Source organism: Squalius cephalus (genome assembly GCF_949319135.1).
Source record: "Squalius cephalus genome assembly, chromosome: 2".
Taxonomy (NCBI): Eukaryota; Metazoa; Chordata; class Actinopteri; order Cypriniformes; family Leuciscidae; genus Squalius; species Squalius cephalus.
Window position 1 is genome coordinate 58,166,273 of NC_137123.1, and position 16,559 is coordinate 58,182,831.

Here is a 16,559-nt window from a genome sequence, read left to right on the forward strand (position 1 = left end):
TTAGCAGTATATTACGCTGCTTTCACTTTAATACACAGATCTAAAAAACACATGATTTCTGCTGTTTACGTTCACATAAATAACTGACTGGGTTTATGTGAAATTTGTGTGTATTTGACAGTTTAAGCGCAATAAGAGTGAAAGAGAACTTAGTTTAATACTCGCAGGACATGTCATCTGCAGCAAGCTCTCTGTGTGCTCAGGCTTCAGATGTGTGCGCTCAGAAAACCATATATCAGAAGTTTAGACAGATATGGCCTTAAAACGCATGCAGATACCGGTAATAAACTTTCATGAGGATGAAGACCTGCAATGTCATGTGAGTATGACTGCAATAGAGATATTAAAAACCAAACAGATATTTTAGTTTTTGGCAGAGTATCCGAAGCATGAGCTGTAAAGGCTCCGCCCTCTTCGTGATAGAGGGCGGGGAGCAGCAGCTCATTTGCATTTAAAGATACATGCACGAAAACAGCGGGTTTTTCCTCCCACTCAAAAATGGGCATTTACAACATGGTATAATAAATTATTTGTTGGGTATTTTGAGCTGAAACTTAACAGGCACATTCTGGGGACACTTGAGACTTTTACATATTGTAAAAAGGAGCATAATAGGTCTCCTTTAAAATAAAAAAAGTATACTTTGGGCTTTAAACCGGCATTTGTTTAAAGTTGGAACGCAATGGAAATTCACTCTATTTTCTAAATACATCTTGAAGATATTATTGTGAACAATTCATCCATGCATGTTTCTTTTTCTTTTCTTTTTTTTTTACCTCACAATTCATCAAAATGTCATATATTTTCTGGTGAAATGACAGTCTTCTCACTGGTGATCCAATGCCCGACTTCTCAAATTACTTAGCCTGCTTAAACCCCGCCCCTTTTTACAATCAACTACATGTCCGCATTCATATCTACCTGCAACCAATCAACAACCGTTGGATTGAACTAATGTCTCCGACCTTTTTTTCATTTCTAATAATCCATTTAATTTGAATTTAAATCACAATATGGAAGAAATGATCTGTTGCTAATTCCATTACATTGCAATTTTAAAGTCTTTAAAATCACATCAAAGTCTCCTTTAAGCCAAAGTCTCCTTTAAACCTTGACTATAATATACTATATATATACTATATAATATACACAGTAATATACTTCATGTTTGTGGACAAACACACAAAAAGCCTGAGGTTGCTTTAAACAATTATGAATGTACAATGGACGTGATTTAAACTGGTAGCTTAAACGGTCAGCATTTCCCCTTGTGATGCAAGGAAAGATGGAGCCTTATTCAGATAAATGGTGATCGTTCAATTATAATTCGCTTTTATAGCCATACCTTTAATATAATGGCAATCATGGGAATTCCTGGTGCCTGTAATTGCTCTCAGGAAATTATTTCACCTCTGAGACCTTGCCACAGTGCTGTGTCGGATCTAATAAGAAACTGCGGAGGCTAGAATGGGAAACAACAGTGGCTTTCTAAAATAGGACAGAAGTTAATACTAACTGCTGATACGTGATCAGGTTTGCCCTTTACTTTCAGAAGGGTTAAGATTAAGTGCAACCGGGGTCAGAAACTGCATTATAATACCCTCTGAGCAGGAATAAAATCAAGGCCTTTATTTTATTTCCACATTAGCGTATGCAACTTATTAGGACTTCACATGGGATGTGTGCAAAACTGAACAATGTCTACTATCTAGATACCTACACTGCAATTCAAAAGTTTGGAGATTTTTTTAATGTTCTTGAAAGAAGTGCATTTATTTGATCAAAATACAGTAAAAACAGTCATATTGTTACAATTCATATTACTATTTTATATTTTCATTTATTTTACAATGTCATTTTTCCCTGTGATGGTAAAGCCTAATTTTCAGCATCATTACTCCAGCCTTCAGTGTCACCATGATACCCCCCCCCCCGCCCCCGCCCCCCCCCCCACACACACACACACACTTTCTACTTTTAAGGTCACTTTCTACTGAACTTTTTTATAGATTCCATCTTTCTTGTTGGATGAAAGTATCACAATGCATTGTGGGATTGATTTAGCTGTGAATAATATGCAATGCTGTCTATTTAAGTGACAAAAGCCAGTATATATTAAAAGGCTGCTTACTGTGTCGAGAACACACCTATCTAAAAATGTTTTTTTTTAGGTATGTAGCCTATACATAAGTTACATAAACCAAGCAAATGTATAGCCACATCACCAAGCATGCACTCTAATAGTAGAGGACAAGCTGTTGGCCTGCAGTTGCCAGCAGCATCTCAAACATCAGCTCACCTTAGTCATCCTCCCATCTGTTTGCCCACTAATAAGAACACAACTCCACACCACTGCAGGGTGTTGGACACAGAACAATCCATCATGCAGTTCAGTTCATCGTGACCCTATCTATTTATAGATGGCCTTTGCATTATCACAAACTGAAGAGTTTAACAAGCCCTGGTCTGTGCTCGAATATTTGCTGCAGGAGAAACATCCTTGAAATGATACAAATATTACAGTCTTGTGCTGACTGTGAAAGTGCTGTAGATAATTTTTTTTTTTTTTTTTTTAAAGCAGCGAAGTAATAATAATTTACTAGGAAATCCTAGGCTGGATAGCAATAATGGTTTACCCAGCAGGCCTGTTTCTTGTCTGAACGCAACTTTTGAAGAATGAAATTGTTAGAAAAACAGTTTTTAATGCCAGTGAAACTGTGACTTATTAGCTCTGTTCCAAAACTTAGTGAGCTGCCTAGTTAGACAGCACAGGCACACTTCCAGTTCAAAGGCTGTTCCAAATGGGAGGCGACTTCTAAGATATAGCTTATGCACTTTGTTTTGACAAAGAAAGCAGCATCGTATCCTTCGCAGATAAGGGAATCCCTAAATGCACTGCGATGAACAGAGAGAATTCAAATACTGAGAAATGAAGATTTTAAATATACACTAGCCTCTGCAAAGTGCATCATTGAATCGATTTATTTTAATTAATTATTGAGAGAGAGAGAGAGAGAGAGAGAGAGAGAGAGAGAGAGAGAGAGAGATGCATCTGTTCAGCATCTGAATCGAGTATTCAGACAGACTATGGTATAAAATAAGTTATAAGAATAGCTTAGAGTATAATAACAATATATAAGATCAAAAGAACAGCATTTATTTCAAATATAATTAAGTTTGTAACTTTGTAAAAGCCTTTACTGCCACTTTTGATCAACTTAATATACCTCTGTGCATAAAAGTATCATTTTATTAAGAAAAACAATATGCGTGTGCGACGCGTATGTATTTTTATGCCCCTACAAGGGCATGTCCCAAACATGTTAACGTCAAACTCTATTAGAGTCAGCTGTAAGTAGAGTCTCTTGTAGATTGGTATTTGAGTTGCTGCCTATGCAGAGGGTTCAAAAATCGGTCACGTATGAGGTTCCATCTCTGTTTGGATGCTGTCATAGAAGACAGCTGTATTGGCAGTACGCAGCAAGGCAGCTCATTAAATATTGGAGCAGAACCATTGTGTCACATAAACAGGGCCATGGGATACCAGTAAACTAGTGACTAAATCACGCTATGACAGTCAGAGATTAACACAAAAAATGTATACAGTATTAATGAAATCCATTATCAATTTAGAATGTGGGGCTTCCATAGCTATTCTATGTAGCTCGGTTGAGTCAGCCTGAGTTACTATAGTAAAGCAGATTCACAGTTCTGGTTCATAGTCTGGGATATAGGAGGAACTATTTGAACATCTATTCTATTTATGCACAATTATATATGGCTAGTTAGCATTATAAAAATACTATAAAAAAGCTTTTGCACTAAATAATCCTATCATGAGGGAAACAAACAATGCTAAACATCTAATATTAATTACCTGTGCATACAAACATACAAAATCAAGGAACATTTAATAATCAAAACATGAATACAAGTCAAACATGCTTAAACTGCTAATGTTGTAGCAATGAGTTAGTGAAGTGCAAGCCTTAACAAATGAGTCACTTGAAGCTCGCAGTGACACTCAGCCCTGCACTGAACCTGCCTAAACCTCTCACGAGTGAAAGAATGATAATGAGGCAGAGCTGTTAGCTCATCACAGTGATTAATACTTCCACTAACAGACCTACTCTCTGGACAGTATATCACTGAAAACCCTTCTTTCACATTTTATTCCAGTGTGAAAATGCAGGCTGTCTAAAACTGAAGAGCAGAAATCCAGGAGTCGAGTGGCTTTTTGTCTCCCTCAACATTACAGGCTCCGTTTAAATTCTCTTGTGAGTGTGCAAGTGGCCCTTACACCGAGTCACACAGAAATCTGTAGATAGGAAGGGATGCAGAAAACATAAATAGATGTTTTGAAAATTGATACCACATGCAAATGCATTCCTGCTTGGAGCCATAAACACCAAGTGAATGGGTTCGATTCCTAGGGAATGCATTCATTGGCCAAATGTACTGTATACATTGAATGCAACTCAGGGTACTTTTGATAAAAGCATCTGGCAAATGCATAAATCGCTTGATGTCTAGCACATTTTTCCTTCCTTTGTTTATGTTATTTCCTGTTGATGCAGGAAGTTTGAACGGGGCACGAAGGGACGCATCCCTGTTCTTTTAAAATAGCGAATATCTTGATTTGCTACTTGTTGTAAGTCAGAGAGATGAGGGACATTAGAGAATATTTCAATCTAGAGAATATTTGGTTGGGCAAAAACTTGGATATACCCATGAACAGTCTGTTGTCCCGGACTAAAAACACTGTAAATTTGAAATATGTAAAAATAAAGTCTATTATTTACAACAATATTATCATTATCCGCTTTTCCACCATTGGGCCGAACTGTTCTAAAAACGGTAAGGAGCGGTTCCGGTTATATTTCCACTATAGATTGGTTCGGCACAGCACGATTACAAACCATTCTTGGCCTGCATGGAATTCTCAGCACAAACCGCTATTTGAACGATTAATTAATTTAAAATAAATCATCCTCCACAACGAGGGTTGCCATTTACATTTCATATCGTCTTGTAAACTCTTGCACACCTCTCTTTTTGGTGATCTCAGTCCTGCCTAATCTGTACAGAAAGCCAATTTGGGATTTTAATTTAAGTAAAAGTACTGAAACTTAAAGAAAATGCCCCCCAAAAATAATAATGCATTAAAGTCAACATGAAAGTATTTTGAAATATTTCTTTGTAAAACAGTATATTCAATTAATTCAGGTGGCTGAGAGGGCTTGGTGACGTCAGCCAAATGAAAAGTTATTGATGAGAAACATTTTCTTCTCTGGAAAAAAATGTGCTCAGATTAATCACGTAAAACAAGACCAGGGATGATTATTAAGAAAGTAAACAGGGTCAATTTGTATTTAATGTTGACTTTAAATGTGTCTAATATAAGCAAGCCAACAAAAATTGATGCAGACAGAAAAACAAAGAGTGTACATGGTGTTTACACATATTGCTATGTTCACAAGAATTTGTTTCTTTACCCTTGTTTATTTCATGTCACCGTTAAAATATGTATTTACATATATGATTATCTCCACAGAAGCTTCATTTTCAGACAAATTATGATGATTGTGTTGACATGACTGGATGGAAAAACCTACAAAAGAAAACGATATTCTACCTATCCCTTGATTCAACATTCTAACCACACACACAAGCACTCCTGATTTATATCTGATACAGCATTGCAATTATCAGCGAATCTAATTAAATTTCATATTTCAATAGTTTTACAAATTATGAAGAGTTTTATCCAATCTGTGAAACTAAAATTATTAGTGAAGGGGCAAAACTGAAAGAAAAAGAAAGACAAGAAAAAACAGCTTGGGTGAATATTTCAAGATGAGAGCAACTTTCAATTAAAAACAGACATAAAATGATCACGTCAGGTTCATGTAAGGGCTCGAGCCGCTCAACATTAAAGGAGAACTCCGGTCAATTTTAACATTGAGCTAATTTTTTTGTACATTTGGAGTGCTGTCAATACAGAGAACAACGACAAAAATCGGTGTTGCCTACACCGAGTTATCCTCTTTTTAAAATTTGCACCCTGTTGACTTCAATGGGGCAAGTTTTAAACCTGCTTTTAGCCTCTTAACATCCTTGATGTGTCATTACAAGTGCACAGGTCAGGTGAGTGATTCCTTCAGAGTGAACACGGGTGAATCTGACTGCAGTAGATGTGAAAGAAATGGATAAAAATGATGTTATTTAAGCCAGCGCAAATACCTGTATTTACATCCTGTTTTCGGTTGAAGTCCAAAGTAGTCGATTGTCGAGTTCACGCGCGTGATCATAGGTAACTAAACCTATGCGTGTGAACTCGACAATCAACTACAACAGGGTGCAAATTTTAAAAAGAGGATAACACGGTGTAGGTAACACCGATTTTTGTCGTTGTTCTCTGTATTGACAGCACTCCAAATTTACAAAAAAATGAGCTCAATGTTAAAATTGAACGGAGTTCTCCTTTAAGGATTGCCCGAATGCCCGTGACCAGCGTAAGCGACGCTCCGGACAGTTGACGGAACTGTCACTGCCCGATTGGGCCAGTGCTGAATCGGCTATCAATTGCAAAAAGATGCTAAAAAGAACTCAATTCGTTTTTGCTTATTTTTATTTATTTTTGCCCAATTCAACAGCAAAAAGCATTTGAGGTATCATTAAAGGAATATGCTGGTTTTCAACACAGATTGTTAAGATACGACAGCACTTATTGTTGATTTCCACAAAAAAAAATTATTTAACTTAATAAAAATAAAAAGTCTGGTTAAAGTTACAGTGAGGCACAATGGCAGTGAATCCATACATTTTTACTTACCATGATCTTGAAACAAAAATTGCTTTCCAACCTTTTAAGTGTAAACTATAATAAATTTTACTACTCTGTTAAAGCTCAAATAATACAAGTCTTAACAGGAAAATGTATGTAAGTGTTTTTATAAGCCTTACACTTATGCTTTTAATTCTATATATATATGTATATAAAATTGTACATTTTTGCATGTGTGTAATAATGATATTCTTTTAAGACAATCTCATCCTCCTCACTATTGCCCGAAACCACTTCGCTCTTCTCAACGACCTCAGAGACAAGAGTGAATGACCCGTGTAAGAGAACAAGAGCCAGCCAGAACAACTCAAGCATTATTACACCGGAGTACAGCCCCATTGTGCTGAAAATCCTGCTTGGTCTGCAGAAAACTACACGACTGAACAACATCAACCCACAAGGTTTACATTTTTCACATATTTTAGTTGCAAACAAAGGCAATTATCTGTCTCTACGGTGCTAACTTGAACATTGAGCTTAATGTTCCCAGTCAGCTGGCATGTAACAATCAGGTGGCCTGATTAGACTATAATGAACTGTCAATCAAACCCTCTAAAATCATCACGGGATCCAGACAGTGGACAGGCTTTGGTGACTCAACAGGCTAACAAAAAGGTGTTGACTGTCATAAACAGTAGTGGACAACAGGATGTATGGAACAAAGTCACATAACACGAAAAAAAAAGAAAAAATAAATAAATAAAAAAAGAAAGAAAAATGCCTATGACAAGAAGGTTCTTTGATGAACATAAAGTGATGCTGAAGACACTTTACTTAAAATTGCAGATAAATCACTAATAAATATGTGTGTCATAGTCTTGATTGAGCTTATAAACCACCACTTTATAAAGTAGCATTTAATAAAGTATATACAGTATATATAATCTGCAGTTTTCAGTAAGTGTCTTCAGCCTGCTAAATTACTAATTGTAAATGTCATCATATACAGCGATGTTTGCTGTGCTCAAAGCTTTTTAAATCTAATATTTCAATCAAATATTCAAATATAGAACAGTTAATTTAAATTGTAATAATATTTCACAATATTAATACATAACTTTTGAATGCTAGTGTAGGCCATCTAGAGAAGGACAGCACTGTAAAGCAAGATGCATCTTAACAACACCATATGAGACAAACTAAGACAATAAGAGAAAAAAAGACTGTGTGTTAGACTGCATCTAAATACTGTATATTACAATATTCTTACTTTACAATATTAAACAAACTTTACTTCCTTTAAAAACTTTCAAATTTAAAAACTTAAAATGTGTTTTTTTTGTTCATCCTATTTTTCACTGATTAGGAATTTATTAATAATAAAGATACAGTAACTTGAGAGGTTTCTGATTAATTTCCACCATCCCTGATCACTACACTACATTACTCTTCAGATAATCAAAGGAAATGCAGACTTAAGCCCCTATTCTCTGCAGGTCCCAAAATTACCCTCATATGTAAGAGCAACATGAGGAGAGAACACAGATTATAACATGTCTACTAAAAAACAACAGCCTAGACCAATGGATATCAACCTTTTTGACTTTGGCTTTATTTGCATATTAATTTAAATTATTTTAATATATTATTAATAATTTATTAATTTAAATACTTTTGAGTCATCCTGAGTTTTCAGCTGAGACAATAAAGAAAATCACGGTAACACTTTAAAATAGGGTTCATTAGTTAACATTAATTAACTACCTTAGTTAACATGAACTTAGAATGAACAATACTTCTTCAGCATTTATTAATATTAGTAAATATTAATTTCAACATTTAATAATACGTTATTAAAATCAAAGGTTGTATTTGTTAACATTAGTTAATGCATTGTGCACTAACATGAACAAACAATGAACAGCTGTATTTTTTATTAACTAACATTAACAAAGATTAATAAATACTGTTACAAATGTATTGTTCATTGTTAGTTAATGTTAGTAAATACATTAACTAATGTTAACTAATGAACATCATTGTAAAGTGTTACCAAAAATATGATCATAATTCACTTTTCAAGGAAAAGACCATTTTTCAAGTAAAAAAGTACCTGAAACATAAACATTATTTAAGGCCAACAAGCGAAATCTAAGAACGAGCATCATGGTGTGAAGTCATTTCGTACAAAATCGGGCCAAAACGAAGTTCGTTTCATGAGTTCGAAACAGCTGGTTAAAGCGAACTTTCTGGAAAAGTTCACGCCTTAGGTCCGTGGTGATTACAAAATATAGGTAGGTGTATTCTGAGGCTCCATCTTCTTTGGTGTGAAAATATTCTCCCGTTCATTTCTTCTGTTCAGTCCGTCGAGGTCGGACAGCCACGAAAAAACATGAATACATTGGAGAGCTGATTAATAGTAGAAAATGAAGTAATTCTAATTGAAAGAGACACTGACACTTTTTTTCATAGTTAATTCAAAGTTCTGTCATTAAACTCAAGATGGCGCAGGCTGATAAGTCCTAAACTCAATCAATCACATCATTATCTATAAGGCACAGCTGATTGTTTCCTGCTGTATCAGTAGTCAATGAGCTTGTGTGCTCAACATTTAAATACTTGGTCAGCATTTGCCTTAGAAGTGCAGCGCGCTTTCAGAAACCCTCCACCTTCCCCAGCTCCACCTGTATAGATCTGCTACGGGTAACTCGTGTATGCTATACAGCAGCATGTCTTACCCGCTCACAGCAGCGAGTCGTTTGTGTATTAGCAGTAGCAAGTCCCGTACTTGATCTGCAACAGCAGCAGCGTACCAGATCTACTCCACCAAGACCAAACATATCAACAGTGTCATGTCCATTACAATGCTAAACACACCGAAATGCAGAGCTGGTGAAAACATATCCACATCGCTACGATCAGATGCTTTCTTAACAACTGTTTTCTCACCGCTGTCATTTTTGTTGTGTGTTTATTTTGTTATTGAAAGGAAAGCCTGCGCGAACATATTTACAGATTCATCTAAACGTCGCTCTCAGCAGCGTGGGCGCTGTCGAGATGTCCGCTAACAGTATATCACTGCAAATGTACTTTTTACCCCAAAGCGCAGAACGAAAAAGAACTTCCCTGTGAGTATATCGGGGCCTTTAGGTTTTTTATTATCACATCATTTGTGAACTTTTAACTGTTGTAGTCAATGGACAAAATATTAAAAATAAAATTTTCCACAAATTATGTATGGGGAGTAATGGGTTGTGATAGGTTGGGTATGTGTTGAGAAAATTGCATGACCGAAAGCCTTTAGAACTTACTAGCACAACCAACCCCAGCCCCATTATATTTCGCATCAAATTAAATATATCGTTTACGCTGACAAAAATGTATAATTTACCGATTTGATTCCTCGACCGTGCCTATAATGATCCATACAACGTAGTTAATGATAATCTCACCTTGAGGAAAGAGAGGTTGCGGTTTCTTTCAATACTGGTGATCTCCAGATTACCCATGACCACCTCACAGTTCTCATAGAACTTCCGAAGAGTCTTATACTGCTGGTCCAAATCAGACAGCGTGCTGAGCTTGTTATCAGTGCCAGGACACACTGCAGAGGAGAAAGAGAGAGAGAGACAGGTAAAGCACAGAAAAATAAGAGATGGATCAAAGCAAATGAATCCTTCTTGCATAAATTGCAAGCTTTGAATAACTGCAGCTACGAAAGACAATCAAAATTAGGTAGCTGGGTGAGAAGTAAAAAACAAACCAAAAAAATATTTGGAAACTTTCCAAAGCAGCATTGGCTTCTCTAGTCTAAACAATGTGTGGAATGTCCTCAGGACACAATCATAAATATTTTTCTGCATATGGGCGCTCCAGCATCGCACATATTGTGTGAAATGACACAGGTCATTACTTTAAGAAAGTAATTAGCCAAATTAGTGAGCGAAGGTTCATGTGTGTTTGCGCTTCCACTGACCTGCTTTTGCAACGCTAAACATCTGCCATGCACAACAACCAGATAAAATAGACATTTTACGTTTTTTTTTGTTTTTTTTTCTCAATTAAAAAAAGCCTGTGTGCCTGGCAACAGTGTTAACATCAGCTTCTCTTTTCATTTTTGTCCAACGGAGCACCGAGGGCTGTTCGGCAGGTTTTAATGAAGTATTTGATGAGTGATTGTTTCACTGATCCCAGAGACTAATCCTTGCCTGGAATCTCAGAGATGCCAGGCTTCATTCATGCATATCAAAAACTCTTCTGGCTTTGTTTCGGTTTGGAGTGACTCATCACAGTAACATTCATTCATATGATAAACTGATGGGGTCTTCATGCACCTTTTTGCAAGGTAAAAACAGTGTAACAAATGCATGATACAACAGACTTCACATTATTTGGATGATGCAAGAAGAGTTTACAACCTGCATTGGTTTAACCACATTGTATCACACTTTTTGTCATATGAATGGCGTGACTTTTTAGTCTCTGAGTGGGGATAAAGTATTGCAGTATAAAACTGTATGTGTAAAGACAACTTGTTTTAAATGTTTTTTGCTCATCATTTAACTTCCACCACAAGGGATTCCCAAGTAAAGCAGTACATTGGAAAAAAATTGTGCATGAGTAATTATATTGTGAAAATATCCACATTTAATGAAATATTAAAAAGCTTATATTTTCTTTACAGTAAAACACACTGAAGAAGTGTGCACAATTAGACCAAGGTCATTTTGATGTCAATTTTGGTTAAATTTTGATTCCATTTTTCCTTTTTTTATGTCTTTAAATGGACCCAAAAATGCTCTGCATGTCTGTTGGACATCAGGAAATGTGAATAATAAAATGCTACTACTACAGGCGTCTGGCCTGTGTTCCCCTGTCTTGTGTTGGAATTTTATTTTGAAGTATAATTCTGTTCCTTTAGTTCCTATCTTCAGTTTCTGTGTTGGGTTTTGTAGACCTTCAAACTATAATTCATTTCCCCTCCAGGGAGCCATGACGGCTGGTTTGGGTATGGACAGGAGTGAACCAGGAGCTGGTGACAAGTAGCCCCCCACCAAACAAATCCTTTGGCGCTCCACATAGTCCTCCACCTCTCTTACTGTGAAAATGGAACCACTCAGCATCAGCGCATAGTCCATATAGTTACTAAAGGAATACAAAGGACTACAAAACCTAATCTGTCACTTGGCAAAATGTGGCCAGAAACATAACTTTTGCTTACTTTTGTATGTTAACTGTAGTAGCTACTGTTTTGAGATATTTCTAAGCCGTGTGGAGAACCAGTGGAGAAGTATTGTTTTGGTGTGTATGTGTGTATGGTATTAGTGATGATTTCCAGGGACAGTGATGAGTCTTGGCTGAAGGAGCTGTGAGGGCTAACAGGCACAGGAACAGACAGGCCCCTTTAACCCTGGCAGAGGTGTCAGACTTGACATGCAATTAAATACACCTATTTCCACCCATCAAACACCTTCCTGGGTCCAGCCTGAACCATCTGCTACATCAGCTGGCCCATGCCTGCCGAGCACCACAGAGAGGATTATTGTAAATGTGTGTGAGTAGAAAGTACATATCCAATGATTCCTGTGAAAATGCTTTTGTTCCTGTATGAAACACAAGGCCATTAGTTTCCTTTGGCAGGAAATACTCACTATGTCACTTTTGCATCAGTGTTCATTGATACCAAAGCAAGTCTCTTTACATTTCTAGTTCTTGAGGTTGTTGTCCGCAGTAAGAGATATAAGGAATACACATATATAATATTCAATCTATTTTTTACTGTAATAATAATAATAATAATAAATAACAAAGATTATAAAATAATTAAATTTATAAAAAAAGATTTAATATTAATTAATATAATAATTAACAAATACATTTTTAAAATAAAAAATAAAGTAATATTAAATAAAAAATACTAAATGAATTATGTTGATAGCAATAACAAAGATCAATTTAATGCTAGCCAGCTAGTGCTCAAAAACCTGCTCGAACAATGGGAAGAAATATGAAAAATTGATTTAAAGGCTGATCAATAACTAAGTTTATATTTGTGATGGTGGTGCTGTACGGGAAGGTGGTGCTGTACGGGAAGGAGATAGTAATAACGAGTAATTGAACGCTGGAGGGGAACTTTAGATGAACAAGTAAGGAATAATTGACGACGGGCCGTTGAGTTTTTAGAAAAGTAATGCACACTCGAGGTGATAATGCAGCCACGACACGATGCGGAGTGTGCATTATTTGTCAATAATATGGCCATTAGTATACAAAGGTTACCACACCTCAAAACATTGTTCAGATCATGTATTTCAAGACACATGTCAGGTTTTTGTCCTTAAAACGCTCTTGTGTGTAGGACTAATTTCTTACGCATCTAATCCCATGCCTCCGTCATTTTAGAGGTAGTTATGAAGGCTTAAGTCACCGATAGCAGACTAATGCAGTTATTAATGCAGTTATATATATATATATATATATATATATATATATATATATATATATATATATATATATATATATATATAGAGAGAGAGAGAGAGAGAGAGAGAGAGAGAGAGAGAGAGAGAGAGAGATTAAGCATTTGTGAACAGTGTTCAGCAACAGCGTCTTTACTAATAGAGAAACTGTAATAGAGTTTAACTGATCCAAGAACAGCGTTGTTATTACCAAAAACATGTAAATAATTTGTTGTTTTTATCCTATTGTTTACTATATTTATTTGCTTGGTCAGTGTCGTTGTGTTTTGTTTTGGTTCTTTTGCTGTTGTAGTCTGTGAAGACCTTTGAAATAACTGAAATCATTTGGCGGAGTGATATGGAACTGTAATGCGGTCAAGACCTGCCTGGAACTACTTTAGCCATGCGTTCCCTGAAAATAATTGCAAACCTTAGAACGTTCGTCAACCAATCAGATTGAAGAAAAATAAACAAATGATAAACAAATCCATTCATGACAGATGTCACTTATTTTAATGAATCAGAGAGTAAAATAATAGTTATGTTGTAAAGTTAACACACACACACAAACACACACTCCCCGCTGTGCGCAAGGAGCCTCTGCCTATTGTACTTAATGTTGTGGGCATGTCTATTCCATTGACTCCTGGAATTCCTGCATGGAATCGCTGCCAAGAGAAACTAAATGAATAAAGCCTACTGTGCTACTCATGGAGGACTCATTCATGGCAGGACTAATTTACTTCACAGAAAGCAGATACGGCGGGCAAATGAGGACATCTTTTCTTTGGCCTTTTCCCCACGTCATTTAAGTAATGACATTGTTGGACCATGGAGATCAGAACCACAGGGGGGAAAAAACACTAATTTCTGGTGAATCCATCTTAATATGAACACGAATGGCATACAAGCATATGCTCAGGGTGAGACTAGAAACCCAAGATGTAAATACTTCTTCATCCATCAAGTTGACAATTTTTGAGAAAAGAGACAAGTTTGTCTTGTGGTGGGCAGCACCTATAAACAGACACTTTTAAGAGTTGTTTCTTTACTCAAAACTATGTTCAGAAATAAGTTTTTGTTTCCAAAGTATTCGTATAAATGTAGCAGTCTAAAACTGGAATCCGAAAACTTGTTCTTTCTTCCCTTTTAACATAACTTTTAGAACTGCATACAATCAAAGAAACATTCAACAAATCCCTGAGATCTGTGAGTAAGGATCTGTATGACATCATTACAGAGCTAACGGAGAACACAACCAGGACTGATGGGGTGACAGAGGAAAACATTACTGCTGATGTCATTATAATGCCCCTCATCATCTAGCTCAGTCTTGATGCTACAACAAATCTCTTTTTTCTCTCTTACAAATGGCAAGCCTTTACTGAAGCACCTCTCAAATGTCTGAGTCACCTTTTACTCAATTCTGATTCTTCACCATCTATCTGTCTGTTATTCCACGACAACAACCAATACAACTTTATGTACCCATAAGTAGGATAATTTCGCAGTGAGGTCTTGTATCACCCTGAAGAGGTTTCTTTTGCATAACAATCTGCTGACTGTACACTATCCCATAGCCTTGCAGTGCCCCCCTTTTTATAACTGCAGACACCCCTTAACCCCCAGTTTGGGAACCACTAGTCTATATGATCGCAAAGCATATGCACATACAGTATTTGGTGATTTTATATGAATCATATTTAGCATTACAATAAGATAATTTTTTACTTTTACTTGGAATTAGTAGGTAGATCTGGTATTGGAAATAGGTAAATAAGTACAATAGCATCATTCTGGTACAGTGATGATGTTAAATGGAATACAGTACTTGGAATTCATTGAATATGCTAATAATTGACAACAATGCTGTCTATCATATTATCATAGTATTTGAAAGAAAAAAGAAAGATATTTTTCAGCATCATTACTCCAGTCTTCAGTGTCACATGATCCCTCAGGAATCATTCTAATATGCTGATTTGCTGCTCAAGAAACATTTCTTATTATTATCAGCATTAGCCGCTTTCCGACCGGAGGAACCTTTTCACAGTTCCTAGAACTATTGGCTAAAGAACCCGTGTTCGCACCGCAGGAACTAGGAACGATTTTAGTTCTAGGAACTCCATTTGGAGGAACTAATTTAGGTCCTACTTCAGAGTAGGGTCTAAACCAGCACTATAGGAACTACCCATGATGTTAGTGTACGCTGATTGACCGAACGCACGTGGAACACCAGCACCCGCCATTTTTAAAACAACTAGAATGTAAACACACAGATTATAGCCTATATATTTACTCCAGAAACTAACTATACAAACATGGAAAACAGTGATAGATGGGTCTCTAAACCTTTATGCTTAAGAGAAAATCCAACGCAACTTTGAGGGGACCAAGCCAAACATGATTATGTTTATCTGCCCAGCTAGCAACACTGGACATCAACCACACGGCATAGGCTAAAAACCTTTTTTTCATATACTGTCTACTTTCTATAACAGTTCTATCTAATGAGATATTAAACAGTACTGTTAGACAGATCGCTAACTAATAAACACAGAGAATGCGAGCATTGTTTGCTCTGGCGTTCTCAGCGCCGCCAAAATAAAGGTCCGTCGCGCCGTCAAAATAAAAGTCACCGTGCTTGCGCCACTCCCTTACCCCTCCTACCAGTTCCTATTGCAACTTGGCCAGTGCGAACGCAAACAGCAAAACCGAGTTTGGGGGAGAGTAGTTCATAGAACTGTTTAGAAGTGGACAGTTCCTATAACTAAGTTCCTGTAACTACTTGGTCGGAAAGCGGCTAATGAAACAGTTGTGCTGCTTAATATTTTTGTGGAAACCGTAATACTTTTTTTTTTTTTTTACAGGAATCTCTGATAAATAGAAAGTTAAAAAAAAAAAAAAAAGTATTTATTTGAAATAGAAATCTTTTGTAACATTATAAAAACATTTACTGCAGCTTTTGATCAATTCTATGAATCAATGTGTAAATTTCTTCAATAAAAAAAAAAAAAAAAAAAAAAAAAAAAAAAACACTTTCCAGGTTTTCTCTTCACTAAAAACACACCATAGTACCATAGTACTTGTTTTGTAAAATAACATTTTGATTAATCAAATATAAGACAACGTCTAAATTTCCTTTCTTGCTAAGACTCCCTCGTTCCTTCTAATGAACTAACACTTATAAAAATATATATTTTATTCATGTAAAATATATAATAGGCCCAAATATGTGTGATCATTTCCACAATGTACAATGACACAAATGTTTTCTGTGCTGCTGTGAATCACTATCATCTCTTTAATATAAA

General features: G+C 36.1%; 1 protein-coding gene across 1 annotated transcript in view; it reads right to left on the minus strand.

Annotated features, from left to right (window-relative positions):
• The window catches only part of LOC307149884 (receptor tyrosine-protein kinase erbB-4-like), a 178,514-nt gene that overhangs the window by 67,122 nt on the left and 94,833 nt on the right, over positions 1 to 16,559 (minus strand). The window contains exon 2 of the mRNA XM_079856481.1: positions 10,240 to 10,391. Within this exon, the coding sequence (XP_079712607.1) occupies positions 10,240 to 10,391 (152 nt within the window). The remainder of the gene's footprint in view (positions 1 to 10,239; positions 10,392 to 16,559) is intronic.